Source organism: Cetorhinus maximus, chromosome 24 (genome assembly GCF_964194155.1).
Source record: "Cetorhinus maximus chromosome 24, sCetMax3.hap1.1, whole genome shotgun sequence".
Classification (NCBI taxonomy): Eukaryota; Metazoa; Chordata; class Chondrichthyes; order Lamniformes; family Cetorhinidae; genus Cetorhinus; species Cetorhinus maximus.
Genome location: NC_135902.1, coordinates 44,107,599 through 44,124,095, shown reverse-complemented (window position 1 = coordinate 44,124,095; position 16,497 = coordinate 44,107,599). Strand labels below are relative to the sequence as shown.

General features: G+C 40.1%; 1 protein-coding gene across 1 annotated transcript in view; it reads right to left on the bottom strand.

The window, feature by feature from the left end:
• usp36 (ubiquitin specific peptidase 36) overlaps positions 1-16,497 on the bottom strand; it is a 62,964-nt gene that overhangs the window by 37,331 nt on the left and 9,136 nt on the right. Inside the window, exons 2-3 of the mRNA XM_078571140.1 lie at positions 6,111-6,372; positions 4,898-5,116 (exon numbers count right to left, since the gene is read on the bottom strand). Coding sequence (XP_078427266.1) covers positions 4,898-5,116; positions 6,111-6,363 — 472 coding nt within the window. The 5' untranslated portion in view covers positions 6,364-6,372. The remainder of the gene's footprint in view (positions 1-4,897; positions 5,117-6,110; positions 6,373-16,497) is intronic.

Genomic DNA, 16,497 nt, shown 5'->3' with positions numbered 1-16,497 from the left:
GAATAAACAAACTTACTGATTTTCCTCCTGAATGGCAGAGCTCTAGTTTTAATATCACACCCCCTCTCTAAATTTACTCTATCAAATTCTTGAAGTACTTCAATGAGATCAACCTTCTAAACAGAAAAGAATGCGAGACACATTTATACAAACTATATTTGTAACTTAACCCTTTAGGTGTAGACATCATTCTTGTGAATCTGCACTACACCCTCTCCAAGGTCAACATATCCTACCTGAAGTGTGGTGCTCAAAACCAAGTGCAGTATTTCAGACGGGGTTCGAGCAAGGCTCTGTACAACTGAAGCATAACTGTTCTCCCCCCCGCCCCCCCTCATTGTATTCCAGCCCACATTCCATTAGCCGTATTGATTATTTTTTTCATTACTGTGCATTAACTTTTAGTGGCTGTGTACAGAGAAACCTAAACTTTTGCTCTTCCGCAGCTCCTAGTCTCTCACCATTAATAAAATGTTACATGTCTTTCTTGGATTAAAGTGGGTGATCCCATACTTCCCTACATGGAACTGGATTTGTCAGTTTGGAGGATGCAAAAGATGTAAGGAGGGGGCAAGGCCATGAAGGAATTTGAAAACAAGGACAGGATTTTTAAAATAGAGGCATTCCAGGCTTGGAACCAATGTAGGTCAGCAAGCACAGGGGTCATATTTATTATGACCAATTCACTCTAATGTTTGAGCAGTCTCTCTGCACCTCCTAATTTGGAAATAACTGCAACTGTGACCACTTTCTACCGATTGTCTGAATCTAGGTCATTTATTTCAATTAGAAACAATAGCTCTCACGGCATCAAGGCCCAAAACATTTCCCAAACTCCTATGATCAGTACTCATCACTCTCTACCCGTAAGATTTTATTCGCTGCCAAGATTTATCCCCAAGTCCTCGGTATCGAGTTTGAAACCCTCTCAGAAGAAACACTGTGAATAGCTTTTTGGAAGTTATGTATAATACATCAGTGTGTTTTTCTACTCCCTCCAAGTTGAGGAGGGTCAGTCAGAACCTTTGGCTTCTTAGTCCACATTTCCTAGGTTATTACTATTATAGTATAAATAATCTTAACGTTTACTCCTGACGAACAATGCCATTATTTTATGCAAAACTGAAAATGGTCAATTCTGACATTATCTTGAATATAAGCATTATGTTATGCTAATCTCTTGCTACTTTCCCAGTATCCAACAACTCCCCAAGATTAAGTACAGTAGACATAATGAAGTTTAAATGGATCAGTCAGTGTCCTGCAAAAAATGTTTACTTTGCCATGTTTTGCCATACTTTCACTCTCTTCTCTAAATCGACAAAGTCAAATGCTGGTGACTTATATTGATTACAGTACTTCTAATGCAATCAATATGCAAGTTTTTATTCAATGTACCTCTATTTTATGGTCATCAGTTGCATTCTATATCATAATTCATTTTTAAATTAGGGCACTGGGAATTGACAGGTCACAAGGTGTAGTGTCACAGAATATTGCAAAGTCAACACTATAGCAAGTTTCTTTTTATATAAAACCACTGTTTGTTGCCAAACCCATGTACTGCCTCAGGACAAGTTCTGAACACTGCATCAACCTGCTTTTGCTACAATTCAGACTAACAGAACCTAGTACAGAACTGTGCCAGCTTCTAATATTGAGCACTGCAGAAAGCGCAGTAATTTACTGTGTCCACTTCAGTCAGCTCACACCAAGGTTATGCGAATTTCAAGTTGCAAAAACACAGCTGCAAGATGGTTAATAAGGATTTTTTTTTCCTGTTTTTAGATCACAAATCCATTGGATTGAAAACATTTACATTGAAATATGTATTTGTACAGAGGCTTGATGAAACCATGTCTAAAGTACTATGTACAGTTTTGATCTCTTTATTTAAGAAATGATATAAATGCATTAGAAGCAGTTCAGAGAAGGTTCAACTGATGCCTGGGGTTTGGTTGGGGGGGGGGGGGGGCAGTTATCTTATGAGGAAAGGCTGGGCCTGTATCCAATGGAGTTTAAAAGATTGAGAGGTGATCTTATTGAAACACACACGATCCTGAGGGACCACAGGGTGGATGCTGAAAGGATGTTTCCCCTTGTAGGAGAGACTAGATTTAGGGGACACAGTTCAAAAATAAAGGGGTCTCCCATTTAAGATGCAGATGAGAAGAAATTTCTCGTCATAAGATTGTGAATTGCTGGAACACTCTTCCCCAGAGTGTGGTGGAGGCAAGGTCAATGAATATTTTTAAGGAAGAGATGGACAGATTTTTGACTGAGAAGAGAGTCAAAAGGTTATTGGGGATAGGCAGAATGTGGAGTTGAGGCCACAATCAGATCAGCCATGATCTTATTGAATGGCTGAGCAGGCTCGAGGGGCCAATAGTTTACTCCTGCTCCCAATTCATATAAACACATCCAATTGCAATGTCAAAAAAAAAAAGGAATAGATTTCTTTAAATTTATGGCTCATCTGCATTGCACCCTGCTTAGGAAGGAAACATCAGAATCCAACTTTCCTACATTTGCAATACAGATTGCAGAGAAGTCACAATGTGCACCTGATGCTTTAGGGCACTGTATGTGTGCATGGACCAGAACAAGTGTAGACCTTTTCTGCACCTTGATGTCATAGCATTAAATTGAAATTAAACAGGCTTGCCTGTGAATGAAAACAATATTAATTTATATTTGATATGAGACAATTTTCTCATCAAGGTGAAAGAGGTAAGGTGGGGGAAACAGAGTACATCAGGCAAGAATAAGCTTGGGTTAAGCCACTATGTCTCAACACGGTGGATTAATATCAACTGAACACCAGCTCAAATGCAAGTAAAACTACTGCGGATGCTGGAAATCCAAAACAAAAACAGAATTACCTGGAAAAACTCAGCAGGTCTGGCAGCATCGGTGGAGAAGAAAAGAGTCGACGTTTCGAGTCCTCACGACCCTTCAACAGAACTCAAAGTTCTCCAGTTCTGTTGAAGGGTTGTGAGGACTTGAAACGTCGACTCTTTTCTTCTCCACCGATGCTGCCAGACCTGCTGAGTTTTTCCAGGTAATTCTGTTTTTGTTTCAAATGTAAGTAAATGTTTGTTTAAATCTAATCCCCACCACAGCCATTGCATGGATTCTACATGAGATTACAATTTTATTAGCAGTTTAGTAGTGGGATTGGCAACCACCAGGAACTAGGTTCACTGTCAAAATTACAACGGCCCCAACAGAAAGAAAATCATCCATCCCATCACTCTGGACTGGATGTGTTGGGTCAATGTGGGAATACGCAAGGTTTACTGAATTGTCCCACTGAGCTGGTCATCTTCAATCTAATAATTGCAATGTCGTTGAAGGCACTGGCATTGGATGTAATCTTACTGGGATAAATCAGTTCAAAATCAATTTACCAATATAAAAAGTAGTATTAACCTGCATAAACAAAAATGAAAAGATGTTGAATTCTATTCACAACTACAAAGAATGACACAAGTAGGGAATTGCAAATGTGATAAAATCTGTTCTAGCCTCCATCTTTAATTTTCCCAGTAGCTAACAGCAACACTGCACATTTTAGAAAAGCCAGTGATTTCCTACTCAAATTCAAAGCTCACATTACAACAAAAAGGAAATTAGCCTGGTAAAATATTCCATAGTTAAAATTATTTCAAAGGAGAACCAGGCACCCTCAGGTGTTAACTTGCAATCTCTCCCTTCTCCCCAAAGTGTAATTTGACAATTGTTCTCACTTATGCTTAAGCTGAGGCATGCAATGTCAGTATCTACTTCAGTAAGGACAAAAAAATGTGCAACCAGGAGCAACAACAGAATGTCTGGTCACGTTAAAACGGGAGGCAAAGGGCGTGCCAAGGCCAAGACTTGCTCCTCCAGAGCCGGTCTCCAGTTCCCCGTTGGCTGTATCCACTGGCTGCTGTGCAAGGGTCACTATGTTGAGTGTGTTGGGGCCGGAGCCCCCTTCTACTTCACCGCCATCCTCAAGTACATGAAGGCCGAGATCCTCCAGCTGGCCAGCAACGTGGCCCGGGACAACAAGACGACCTGCATCATCCCCCACCACCTGCAGCTCACTATCCGCAATGATGAGCAGCTCAGTAAGCTGCTGGGAGGGATCATCATGGCCCAGGGTGGGGTCCTGCCCAACATCCAGGCTGTGCTGCTGCCCAAGAAAACAGGCCACCCCAGCAAGGTTTACACCTGAAGGGGCGAGGTCGGAAAAATCAAAATAATTTGGAAGAATGCAGAGCTTACACCTTGTCTTTATATCAGCTGCTGTGAAGCAGCATAATTTATAAATAACCTGTGGCTGTTATCTCAATCTCCTTCAGGTATCTCTAAGCCAAGACATCGTCTGCAGCTGACAGGGCAGGTGACTCAACTGCTTCAAACCTCACAAGCTGGTTGGTCAGTATAAAACATCACCAGTCATCTGACAGCTTTCCTGTTTCCCAGAGGAATCCAGCTCAGCACCTTCCAATCAACCTCCTCCCCATCCTCACTCTCGCCTGAAGCCCCAGCATTCCAAATCCAATGCAATATGTTATCTGCTTCAGATCAGGGACAACAATATCAGCACTGAGTATGTTAGTACCGACAATGTCAGTTCCACAGCGACTTGGTAAAATAGACTCTGAATTTCTATAGGCTCTTTGTAGATTTGACCTTTTCTACTTTCACTCCAGGTCTGTGATCATAATGTACACCGAATGCTCAATACAAAGGCAACATGCAACAAATACATGTGGAACACTGCTTCTGAGCCAATGGGACAAATATATCTTAAATGTAACATTGTTATTTTTCACAATATTGGAAGTCAATGAGTACCAGAATCTCTCGATATATCAGATTTCAAAGATTCCAGATACATTGAACTTACATGTCTTACTGTGTTCTTTTGAGAGGAGATAATTGGCCAGCGGTGGTGTATATGTCAAGCACTGTATAGTGGAGTTCAAGAAACATGTATTTCCCAGGTTGTGGAGTCCAGCTCCGACTCTGCACACACGTACCCATTTCATGGACAGTTTTTCCATAGGAAATAGCACTTTCTGAGGGGCTGGGATACCATCATTTGGAGTGCCACAGGTTTCATAGACTGAAAAGTACAAAAAAAAAGCATGATGTAGTTTGGAAACAGGGAAACAGTGAAAATTCAACTGTATAAATGACAAAGGTCTCCTTTTCAGTTACACCAGCTTTATTTCCACAAGAAAATACTGATGAGGGCTGACATATCAGCTAACTATGACAAGACAGTTTCATAAGAATTGAGCTACAACCAATTTGCAGCTACAGGAACAGTTCTAAATATTTAAATATTCAGGGGAGAGCTTTATTGTAACAATGTCTAAAAGAATTTCTTGTACAAGGACAAGCCAGCTAATGTACTGTTAAGTCTTTCATTACAGACACTTTCTGCTCTTAGGATAAATGTTTTAAATTTAAAACCGAAACCAAAATTCAGCAATAGACCTTCCTTCTTCACAATAACATCTGCATCTCCACAGCACTTCAACAATCTCAGTTAAACAACAAAAAACAAAGAACATTCATGTATCGTTTACACAAACTTTAAAATACCCTGATCTCATTAGATAAAGAACATGAAGCTATTCTTCATGGGAATCATTTAAGGAATATGAATATTGGCTGATGACATTTTCCACACAAATTCTGATATTGTAAACTGCAAAACCAACATGCAAACCTTATAGGTTATCTTTTGTTAAATGCAAATTTAGCATTTACTACTTCTTAAAAACAGTAATACAGCCGCAGAAATAACACTGCCTATTCCCAAATATGAGCCAGATAAACAACTGAAAATTCATTAGTTTGCTTCTAGAATGCAGCCATTACAGTATATATAGATGTTTCATGCCCACTGGAAAATATAAATTTTGTTATTAGCACTATTACAATCATTGCAAGTGATATCCAAGTTTTTTTTGCAAATGTTCAAGTCATCAATTCATACCACTTACACAGAAACATGAAGCCATATTAGACTCCCATACCCACTACATTCACTGAACCTCAGGCTGCGCTTAGCAATAAAATAGTATTCAAATAGGTTGGATATACATTACCCTGTTTTTTTGTTGGGGTGGAACAAGCATTTTTCTGACCAGTTGCCCCTTCAGCTTTAGGGTTCAAAATGACATATTTGCTCTTCAGAGTTTCTAGCTGACAGGAAAAGCTCCTGCTGGCAGGCTCAAATTCAATTTTCTCAAGAAGAACCTTCTTTGCTGAAGCTGCAATCAGCTTGTTGAGGTCACCTTCATCAGCAGAATCTTTCCGTCCAGGTTTCAGGGCTTCTTTCAACTTGTCTACTATAGGCATGGTGCATAACTAAAATACAAAAAACGTAATGAGCTTAAATCATCTCCCACCAGCAGCACAAATAACTAATCGATACAAGATTGAGCTAACTTTGTTCCCTTTGGTTTATCGTGGCACTGTTATTGCAAAGTGATCATATAGCGTGCGGAATTAATATTTTTCTTTTGCTAATTATTATTCATTTCTTCAACTTGAACATGCAACGTTTCTCCAGAAGGATCTTTCACTGAACCTACAGTCAAACTTCGCAATGTATACCTAGCTCAACGATTAGGGAATTTGAAATACAGAGATTAACCAAGGTAACAGAGAGAATTCACAAGTAGACACAATGGCCCACAACTTGCAATCTCCGGATGGTAGTACCCGGAGGTACCCACCCCACCCCTCAAGATGTGCTGCGGGACCCCTCAGAAGTCCCAATGCACTGATTACACAGGAATTTCCCAGCAAGTTTGGACTTCCAATGGGCAATTGCCCTACGCCTGCAATCCTCCACAACTCCAAGCTAAAGTTGGAGACTTCAGATGGTTCCAACTTACCTACAAGAACAGTTGCCCAGGAAACGTTAGAAGGATTAAAACCAGTTCTAGCTCCTGGTTGACTATACTGCTGATGCACCCCCCCGCCCCCCCGACCCCCACGTTACCCTCCTCACCAACTTACCTTACACACTTAGCTTCTCCAAGTGGCTTTGATACCTTTAAATGTACCGGAATATGGCAGCTAGTGTTGTTAAATAAAGGGAGTGTGGCTTGGCTAGGCGCTCCTGCACTACGAGGAAGGACACCCAGAACAGACATGCTCTACGTTTTGCAGGAGGCCCAGTTCGGAAGTCCGGGCAAGAAATGTGAAAAGTCTAGTGCAAAGTAAATAGGTAGATTCGGCCTAATTACATGCACCAACTTAAGGCAAAGAATTTAGTCTGATCGCCTTTTACCAAATATTCATTACAACTGTGGCCACAAATTTTCCCCACATCTCCACAAGATGGAGAAGTTCATTGCCCTTTTACAGACACTTTTTAGGTGGTGTTTAATTTTAATTAAACACATTGCTCTACAGTTCCTCCACAAGATTCTCCTTCGTCAAAGAGAACGATGGACCCACAAGAGTTAAGTTAATGTTCAGAGTTCTTATCAACGAGACACATTCTACATTAATCTTACATACAACAGACACAAGCTATCATATTTGACATTACCAAGAGCTTACTTTGCATTGAAAAATCAAATCTAACCCCATTAAACCTTAAACTTTGAGTTAAATGCTTTCATACCTATAAAAGGTATTTTGCCTTCTCTTCACAACAATCTAGGATCTAAACAAAGTTGTTGTATTTTTTTTAAGTTTATGCCAAGGCAGTTATATTGACATTGATTTGGCGAGATCCAGGTAATTAGCCAAAATGTAATACAACTACAACTTTTCCTCATAGGACCAAAACTTACTGAACTGAAGGGATTCAAAGTGTATTTAGCTAAACATACACAACAGCACTGAAATTATTCAAAATCATGTCTGACCAATTACCAAGTATAGACACAATCTTATGATTTTTCAGGGACTCTGAAGCACTTCCATAACATCATTAAATAAACCATAGTGCTGAGTCCTAAAGCAAAGTAAAAACTGCACAATGCAATTTTAAAACAGGAAAATGACTAATTAATGACTAGCATAATTAATTTCACAGCATAATTAATTTGTTCCTTCATCTCTGGAACTTGGGCCAAATTCAGCGCACCTGTCCACAGGAATGAAGGGTAATTATGATATATTATATATAGTAGCATGGACACATTTTTCACCAACGCAATCAAAATGAGAACAAGTGCGCCTTTAACAAATATGCTAATATTTGTTATTGATTTAGCTACTTCATTCTGACTGTGGAAAAAAAAAATCCTACAACTAATCAGTTTGCACAAATCCAGATTTTATCAAAGGCTAATCCATTTAGAAATCAGGTAACTTCATGAGGTTAATTTGATACCAGAAAAATACAAGTGACAGTAATTTCATTTTTTGATGTACACGTCACATTGAGGAAAGAAAGCAAGAAGCTATAAGCTGTGCTTTAATATATTAAGAAAGGAGGGGTATTGGCAAATAACGATGGAAGATATTCAAAGGAGAAAATAAAACATACAAAATAATACATTTGTTAACTGCTTCTGTGGTTGATCCACAGTAGGTCCAAAAAGTGGAATGGAAGCGTTTAAAAAAAAAATTAACAAGGCTTTACAAAATGTAGTTCACCTTTGCAATAACATGCTAGTGCAATGCCTGCCACCAGAGCAAGCAGCCTTTTTGAAGGAGATGATAAGAGATTCAGCATTGCAGCTGCTTTAATAAGTACGCACTAAGTCCAGCAGACCCATCTTGATTTTTTTTTTTGCAGAAGCAGAGAGTCAGTATAGAGACTTTCATGTTGATCAACAGATTTGGAACCCCAGTTCAAACTCTCCAGATTTTACAGCAAAGCACTTTAATTAAACTGGGTACAAGTATTTTAGGAATAGTGTGTGAGAGAGAGCTCTCCACGTGTAGAAAATGTTGGAGGGAAGATTTGTCATTTCCAAATCATAAAGACAAGGCAAGGTTATTTGAAAATTTGACAATTAAAAACAGGTCATGTTTTCAAGCTATAGCAAATTCGTAACAGGTGACTACTTATGAGACACTGATAGGTAGCAATGAGCTGAAGAGAAATAAAGGAATCCTTTGCTTTTTTGAAAACATACGATAACTTCAAAAGTTGGAAAAGAATGATGTTTCCAGTAGTCAATGTCTTATCAATTTCATAATTTGTCTCATTTGTAAAAACTTTCCAACATTTACCCACATTTTTGACAGCAATTTTATTACTACATTCTTTGACAACTTTAAAAATACCAAATACTTGGAAAATATAGAAGGCCCTAACTAAAAAGAATGCCTGAGGCCACCTGACTGTAAGGTCAAAAGTAGGAACATGTAAAACAGATCAAATTACAAAACTTTTGGATCACATGTAGTACCAACTGGATGCTGTACAACTGCAGTCTGCAATTTACCACAAATAAATCAAATAAAGCCAATAGATCATGGACCTGAATGACTTGTACCATCATTCTTCATTTTTTTTAGTTATCACAAAGTTCCAATACATAAACTATGCCAACAGTTTGCAAGTTCAAAAATTCCTACTTGCATAACATACTAAAAGTTGACTCAATATCAGCAATAACCTCGAATGCCCCATCCCACTCTCTCATCGACCTTTCCACCAATTGGGGCTAATCTTGCCAATCTCATTCCTGTCCAACTCACCCTTCCCACGGCTGACCCTGTGGATTCTGCTCTCACAACCCCCCTGTGCATCCTCCTCCAGGATGCTGATTCATTTGGGGACAAGGCCCTTGCAATTCATGAACGTATTGCTAATGACTACATCAACATTACAGCCTTAACAGAAATTTGGCTGTGGGCTGATGATACCTTTCCCCTTAAATGAAGCTTCCCAGCCTGGCTAAATCTTCCATCACTTAACCTGTCAAGACTGTCACAGTGGCAATGTGGCAGTTATCACCACATCGCAGCTTGGCCTGACCCCCTACTCCTCTGGCATTTTCTCCTTTCAGCATCTCACCTCATTCAAAAAAATCACACTCCACCACCATCTCAAGTCCGATAAAAATTCTCACCGAGATATCTTCATATGTTTTTCCCACTCAGCCTCTGCCAACAACTCATTAATGATTTCAACCTCCACCTCAACTCATCATGCTCTCAATCTCCTGAGTTCACTATCCTCTTGTTCTCCTCAAATCTCTCCATCCCTGTAAACTCTCCAACCCATATTCACAGCCATCACCTTGATCTTTCCAACTCACTTGGCCTTACTAGTCCCAGCATATCACTCACAGATAAGGCCATCTCTTTTCACTTCCTTGTATCACTCTCTACCCACAGTCACCTTTCATGCCCCAACCCCATCTCCTTCTGCATTCAAACCTGGGAAGAAAAAAAACTATCCCCTAATCCACTTGCTACACTTTCAAAATGCCACAATTGGGCCTTCGGCCTTCTGCTTGCCACAAGGCAGCAGGGTCATTCGTTTTGTTGATTTACAGATTTCTCACTCGATATTTCAAGTGGCACTCATCTGAAAGGGCTCTCCAAGAAACCGCTTCATATTGAGTCTCTAATGCAGATCTTTTGTGAGATAACCAGCAACCACCAGACAACTGTGTTTTTCACACCCATTCATAGTTGTTGGGAGTTTTGGATACTGTGTCCGATGTCTCAACTTCGCCTCTGCGCGTTCACAATGAAGTCTCTCAGTACCATCACGAATGAACCTTTTCGATTTTAGTAAATCACAGGCCTGTGACTCCCATGAGTCAGTACGTAGGTTTGACCTCTTCGGCAATGCTTTGAGGACATCCCTAAAGCGTTTTAGTAGTCCTCCTGGAAGTTTCCTGCTACGACTGAGTTCCGAGTGCGGCAGTTGCTTCAGGAGTCTGGTGTCAGGCATACCAATGGCATGTCCTGCCTAGTGGTGCTAGTTTTGCGTGATTAGCAGCTCTATGCTAGGCATGTTGGCTTGGGAGATGACACGGATGTTAGACCACCTTCATTGCCATCAGATTTGGAGATCTGATGAAGGGACAACTGGTGGTACTTCTCCAGTGCTTTGAAATGCCTGCTGCAAATTGTCCAAGTCTCCGAAGCATATAGGAGACATACAGCATGTGTATTACCGCTAAAACAGATGATCTGGTCATTTAGTGCAGTTTGAGAGAGCTTGCTGTGCCTTTGAATCTGCACCAATTGAAATAATATTTCTCAATTAGCAGCTACATAAAAAGAAAACAACACACTCTCCCGCCCAAAGGTCCATTCTCAGCAGTTGGGATCATCAATTTCTCACTCAAGTCGCATATCAATATTCACTAAAATGACAAACATAGATGCAAGAAAAATGGGCATAAAGTTCCTGTGTTTAAAATAATTTGCTTTTTATACAAAAATACTGAAGCTCTCTTAAGAGTGGCAGCCACATGTTATAAGATTTGCACCTCCCTGGTCTATTACAAGAAATGCAAAACTAAATGCAAGAGGCTACAGGAAGACATGTTTTAAGACTATAAAATAAAAATACAATTAAGTGGCTGGGAAATACTGCACTTCAAAATCAATCACTAGGAAAATAAAACCAACAGTTTACTCATTAAACAGAGTTGATTTAAGTTCTTGAACAGCCAAAACAGGTCATCTTCATTAACACGAGGCTCCATGTGTAAAAATGGGGTCAAGATGCCTAATCATCTTTCAAATAATACACTGAAAGGCTGGGGAAGGTATGAGGAGTGGGGAAAGGATCAATGGGGGAAATTGATTCTCACACTATTATTTTCAAGCATCAGACAAAAACACAACAACTTGAACGTGCTCAAATGTCAGATGGCAGCTCAGGAAAAGATCACAACATAGATACTGACAAGACAGACAATTTTCCCCACCCATGGTTCAACAGAAAGAAAGAAGCTACAATTGGCCCATCCAATTTACTTGCTGAATTCCATAGAAGGAATTTTAACAGTTTTCAAACTAATATTCTCATTTATTTCCCCAGGGCATCTGCTCCCTTCACACAACTCTCCTCGTAATATATACTAGCCACCGTATTTTCAATTCCAACTTAAAAAAAAAATTGCCAGCCTTTAGAGTTTAGCTATTTCTAGCAATATATCGATCCACTCAGATTTCATGTAATATTTCCCAGCACTTTCCCTTACCTCACTCCATAAAGCTACAGGCAGCTGCACACTCTTTAAATCATAAGAGTAATCTTACTTTTAAATGAGTCTACCTCTTACTTCTTAAGACCATAAGACATAGGAGCAGAAATTAGGCCATTCGGCCCATCGAGTCTGCTCCGCCATTCAATCATGGCTGATAAGTTTCTCAACCCCATTCTCCCGCCTTCTCCCCGTAACCTTTGATCCCCTTACCAATCAAGAACCTATCTATCTCGGTCTTAAATACACTCAATGACCTGGCCTCCACAGCCTTCTGTGGCAATGAATTCCATAGATTCACCACTCTCTGGCTAAAGAAGTTTCTCCTCATCTCTGTTCTAAAAGGTCTTCCCTTTATTCTGAGGCTGTGCCCTCGGGTCCTAGTCTTTCCTACTAATGGAAACATCTTCCCCACGTCCACTCTATCCAGGCCTTTCAGTATTCTGTAAGTTTCAATCAGATCCCCCCCTCATCCTTCTAAACTCCATTGAGTATAGACCCAGAGTCCTCAAACGTTCCTCATATGTTAAGCCTTTCATTCCTGGGATCATTCTCATGAACCTCCTCTGGACCCTCTCCAGGGCCAGCACATCCTTCCTGAGATACAGGGCCCAAAACTGCTCACAATATTCTAAATGTGGTCTGACCAGAGCCTTATAAAGCCTCAGCAGCACATCCCAGCTTTTATATTCTAGTCCTCTCAAAATAAATGCCAACATTGCATTTGCCTTCCTAACTACCGACTCAACCTGCAAGTTAACCTTAAGAGAATCCTGGACTAGGACTCCCAAGTCCCTTTGCACTCCAGATTTCTGAATTCTTGCCCCATTTAGAAAATAGTCTATGCCTCTATTCTTCCTACCAAAGTGCATGACCTCACAATTCCCCACGTTGTATTCCACCTGTCACTTCTTTGCCCATTCTCCTAACCTGTCCAAATCCTTCTGCAGCTTCCCCGCCTCCTCAATACTACCTGTCCCTCCACCTATCTTTGTATCATCTGAAAACTTAGCCAGGATGCCCTCAGTTTCTTCATCTAGATCATTAATGTATAAAGTGAAAAGTTGCGGTCCCAACACTGACCCCTGCGGAACTCCACTAGTCACCAGCTGCCATCCTGAGAAGGACCCCCTTATCCCCACAATCTGCCTCCTGCCAGACAGCCAATCTTCTATCCATGCTAGTACCTTGCCTCTAACACCATGGGCTCTTATCTTACTGAGCAGCCTCCTGGGCGGCACCTTGTCAAAGGCCTTCTGGAAGTCCAAGTAGATAACATCCATTGGCTCTCCTTTGTCTAACCTACTCGTTACCTCCTCAAAGAATTCTAACAGATTTGTCAGGCATGACCTCCCCTTGATGAAACCATGCTGACTTTGCCCGATTTTACCATGCACTTCCAAGTATTCTGAAATCTCATCCTTAATAATGGACTCTAAAATCTTACCAACGACCGAGGTCAGGCTAATCGGCCTGTAATTTCCCGTCTTTTGCCTCACTCCCTTCTTAAACAGGGGGGTTACATTAGCGATTTTCCAGTCCTCTGGGACCCTCCCTGACTCCAGTGATTCCTGTAAGATCACCACTAACGCCTTCACTATCTCTTCAGCTATCTCCTTCTGAACTCTGGAGTGTAATCCATCTGGTCCAGGTGATTTATCCACCTTCAGACCTTTCAGTTTTCCTAGCACCTTCTCCTTGGTAATGGCCACCATACTCACCTCTGCCCCCCCGACTCTCTTGAACTTTGGGGATGTCACTCGTGTCTTCCACCGTGAAGACTGACGTAAAGTACCTATTCAGTTCCTCCACCATTTCTTTGTTCCCCACTACTACTTCTCCAGCGTCATTTTCCAGCGGCCCAATGTCCACTTTTGCCTCTCTCTTACCCTTTATATATCTAAAAAAACTCTTGTAATCTTCTTTTATATTACTGGGTAGTTTACCCTCATATTTAATCTTCTCCTTCCTTATTTCTTTTTTAGTTGTCCTCTGTTGGTCTTTGTAGGCTTCCCAATCCCCTGGTTTCCCACTGCTCTTCGCCGCATTGTATGCTTTCTTCTAGCATGCACAACTAAAATGAGAAAATGCTGCATTGTGTCGTCCCCAGTGATAAATTTTCAATTAATTTGCTTAAAAGTCCTACAAACTTGTGCATGCTTGTCTGACATTTTTACTGTTTATTTCCCAGGTCTTCATTCAATGCCAATTCTACTGATGTTCTAATGTTCCATTTTTAAACTATTACAACAGAATGTCACTCAAGTTAATTTCTATATCCTTTCAAATTAATCCTTTAATTCACTCCAGGATGAAATTCTTGACCCAGAAGCTCTTTCAACGTGGATGAATTCAGTGTTTTTTAAATTGAGGGAATGCAGAACTTTAAATTGAACAATGTAACATTTAAGACAGTGAATGCCCTTCATTTCCAAACCGAGATAAACCTGCCACAGAATAGGAGAAGCAAGTAATCACCCTAGAATATGCATTCTAGACAACCTGTTACTCCTAGTATATTACTGAAAAATGTTACAACTTACTGTTTTTAAAAGAAACATGAAATGTGAATTCTTTTTGTTCCCCATTTCTAGGTAAGAAATAACCTTGCCTTTAAGTCAAAAGAACATTTTAACAGGACAGTTATGTTAGGGTTACTGCAATCTTACAATTCCTTCCCCTCTACCTTCAGACAGGGGGTACAAAAGCATAGTGAGTGAAAATGCAATCTTTTCATAAACCCTGACAGAAATAAGAAGAATTGCACAGAGTTCTCTTTTGTGTATAAATTATGCACTGTTAAAAAACAGGTCATGTTAATCACTCTGCTACATTCTAAAGCATATAATTTAATGATTAGGATTTGAATATTGGAATGTAGTCTGCCAAAGAAGAATGTTCCTTCCCAGTTTTTAAAATTATCTTCTGCACTGTGTGCAAGTTTCACAAAACAAAATTTAGCCTATGGTATCATGGGTTAAAATAGAAATTTAAACCTCTTTTCTACATGAAAAGTCTCAATGTTATTGCTTAACAAGGGAAAATTTTATTCTGCTGTTTAGCAAGATATAATGGTAAAACATTTATTCTTAAACCATGGTAATCTCTCCATTTTGCCAGATTTACCATTCTTCCTGCCCCATGCTATTCTGCTGTATTCATTTATATCTCCACCATGCCCATCTTTTGTTTCTTTACTTGTCCCATCATCTACTTTTGTACCGCACCATCATCCTTTTAGTCCACTGCTTCTGTCCTCCATAATGTCACACCTCGTTGGCTTTGTATTTACCCAAAAGCTGTTCCATCCTGACCCCTCTTTAAAACTGGAAAATGTAAGCATTCTGAAACATTAAATCCTCTTTCTCACTCCCCACAAATGCTGCGTGACCTGCTTATTATTTCCAGCGTTTTGTTTTTATTTCACTAAATGTCATGATTTTTGATCCTTGATGATTCACAATCCTTGATGATTCACACAGCCCAATTCTCTGCTGCTTGGAGCACAACACCCACTTAACTCAGAAAAGGCTTAACCAGATAGCTATAAGCACACTATATCAGAATGTTACTAAATGCTGATAATTGTTAGAGCAGCAACTTCTATACACAGTGAGGTTTAGACCAATGATTTAAATCAGTGGTTCTCAAAATTTCTTTGTCGAAGGTTCCCTTTTCAAATGGATTAAACATGGAAAGCCAATCACCTCCATCAAATTTGTAATACTCAAAATATGAAAGTGTTGCACAGAGTATTTTAATAATATAGTATCTTTTGGAATCTGTTGATTCCAATTCCACTATCAGCAACAGTAAATGCTGCACGAATGAGCTGAATCGATGTTCCCCTCGCACCCCCCAACAAAAAGATCTAAAATTCTGCAATCCTCCATCTCATCCCAAAACTGGGAATAGCCTAGAGGCACTCACACATTACCCATCAACTTTTAAGTGGCCACCAGGTGATGATTTTCGTGCCATTCCAGGTGCTCAACGCATGCTCCCCTTCTCGGTGAGACAACCAGCCCAGAGTGTGAGTATAGTAGCCGCACACTGCTCTCACTTTGCCAGCTTGCATCAACCCACCTCCAGCCACCACTTATTTGCTTTGTCTTGTCTTGATCAAAGCACCACCCCAGAAAGTAACTGCAAACTGTACAGATTTTAATGCAAAAGCAACAAGAAGCTTCTTCTATGCTAACCGTCATAAATTATTATGCAATTCGTCTTATTTGAAAATAGTTGCGCGGCATACTATGGTACCGCTGGCAAAATGTGTTTAGCAGAAGCCCAGCAGCATTATTGATTATTTTGTGGAGTTGCTGGAAAATGTCCACAGACTCCA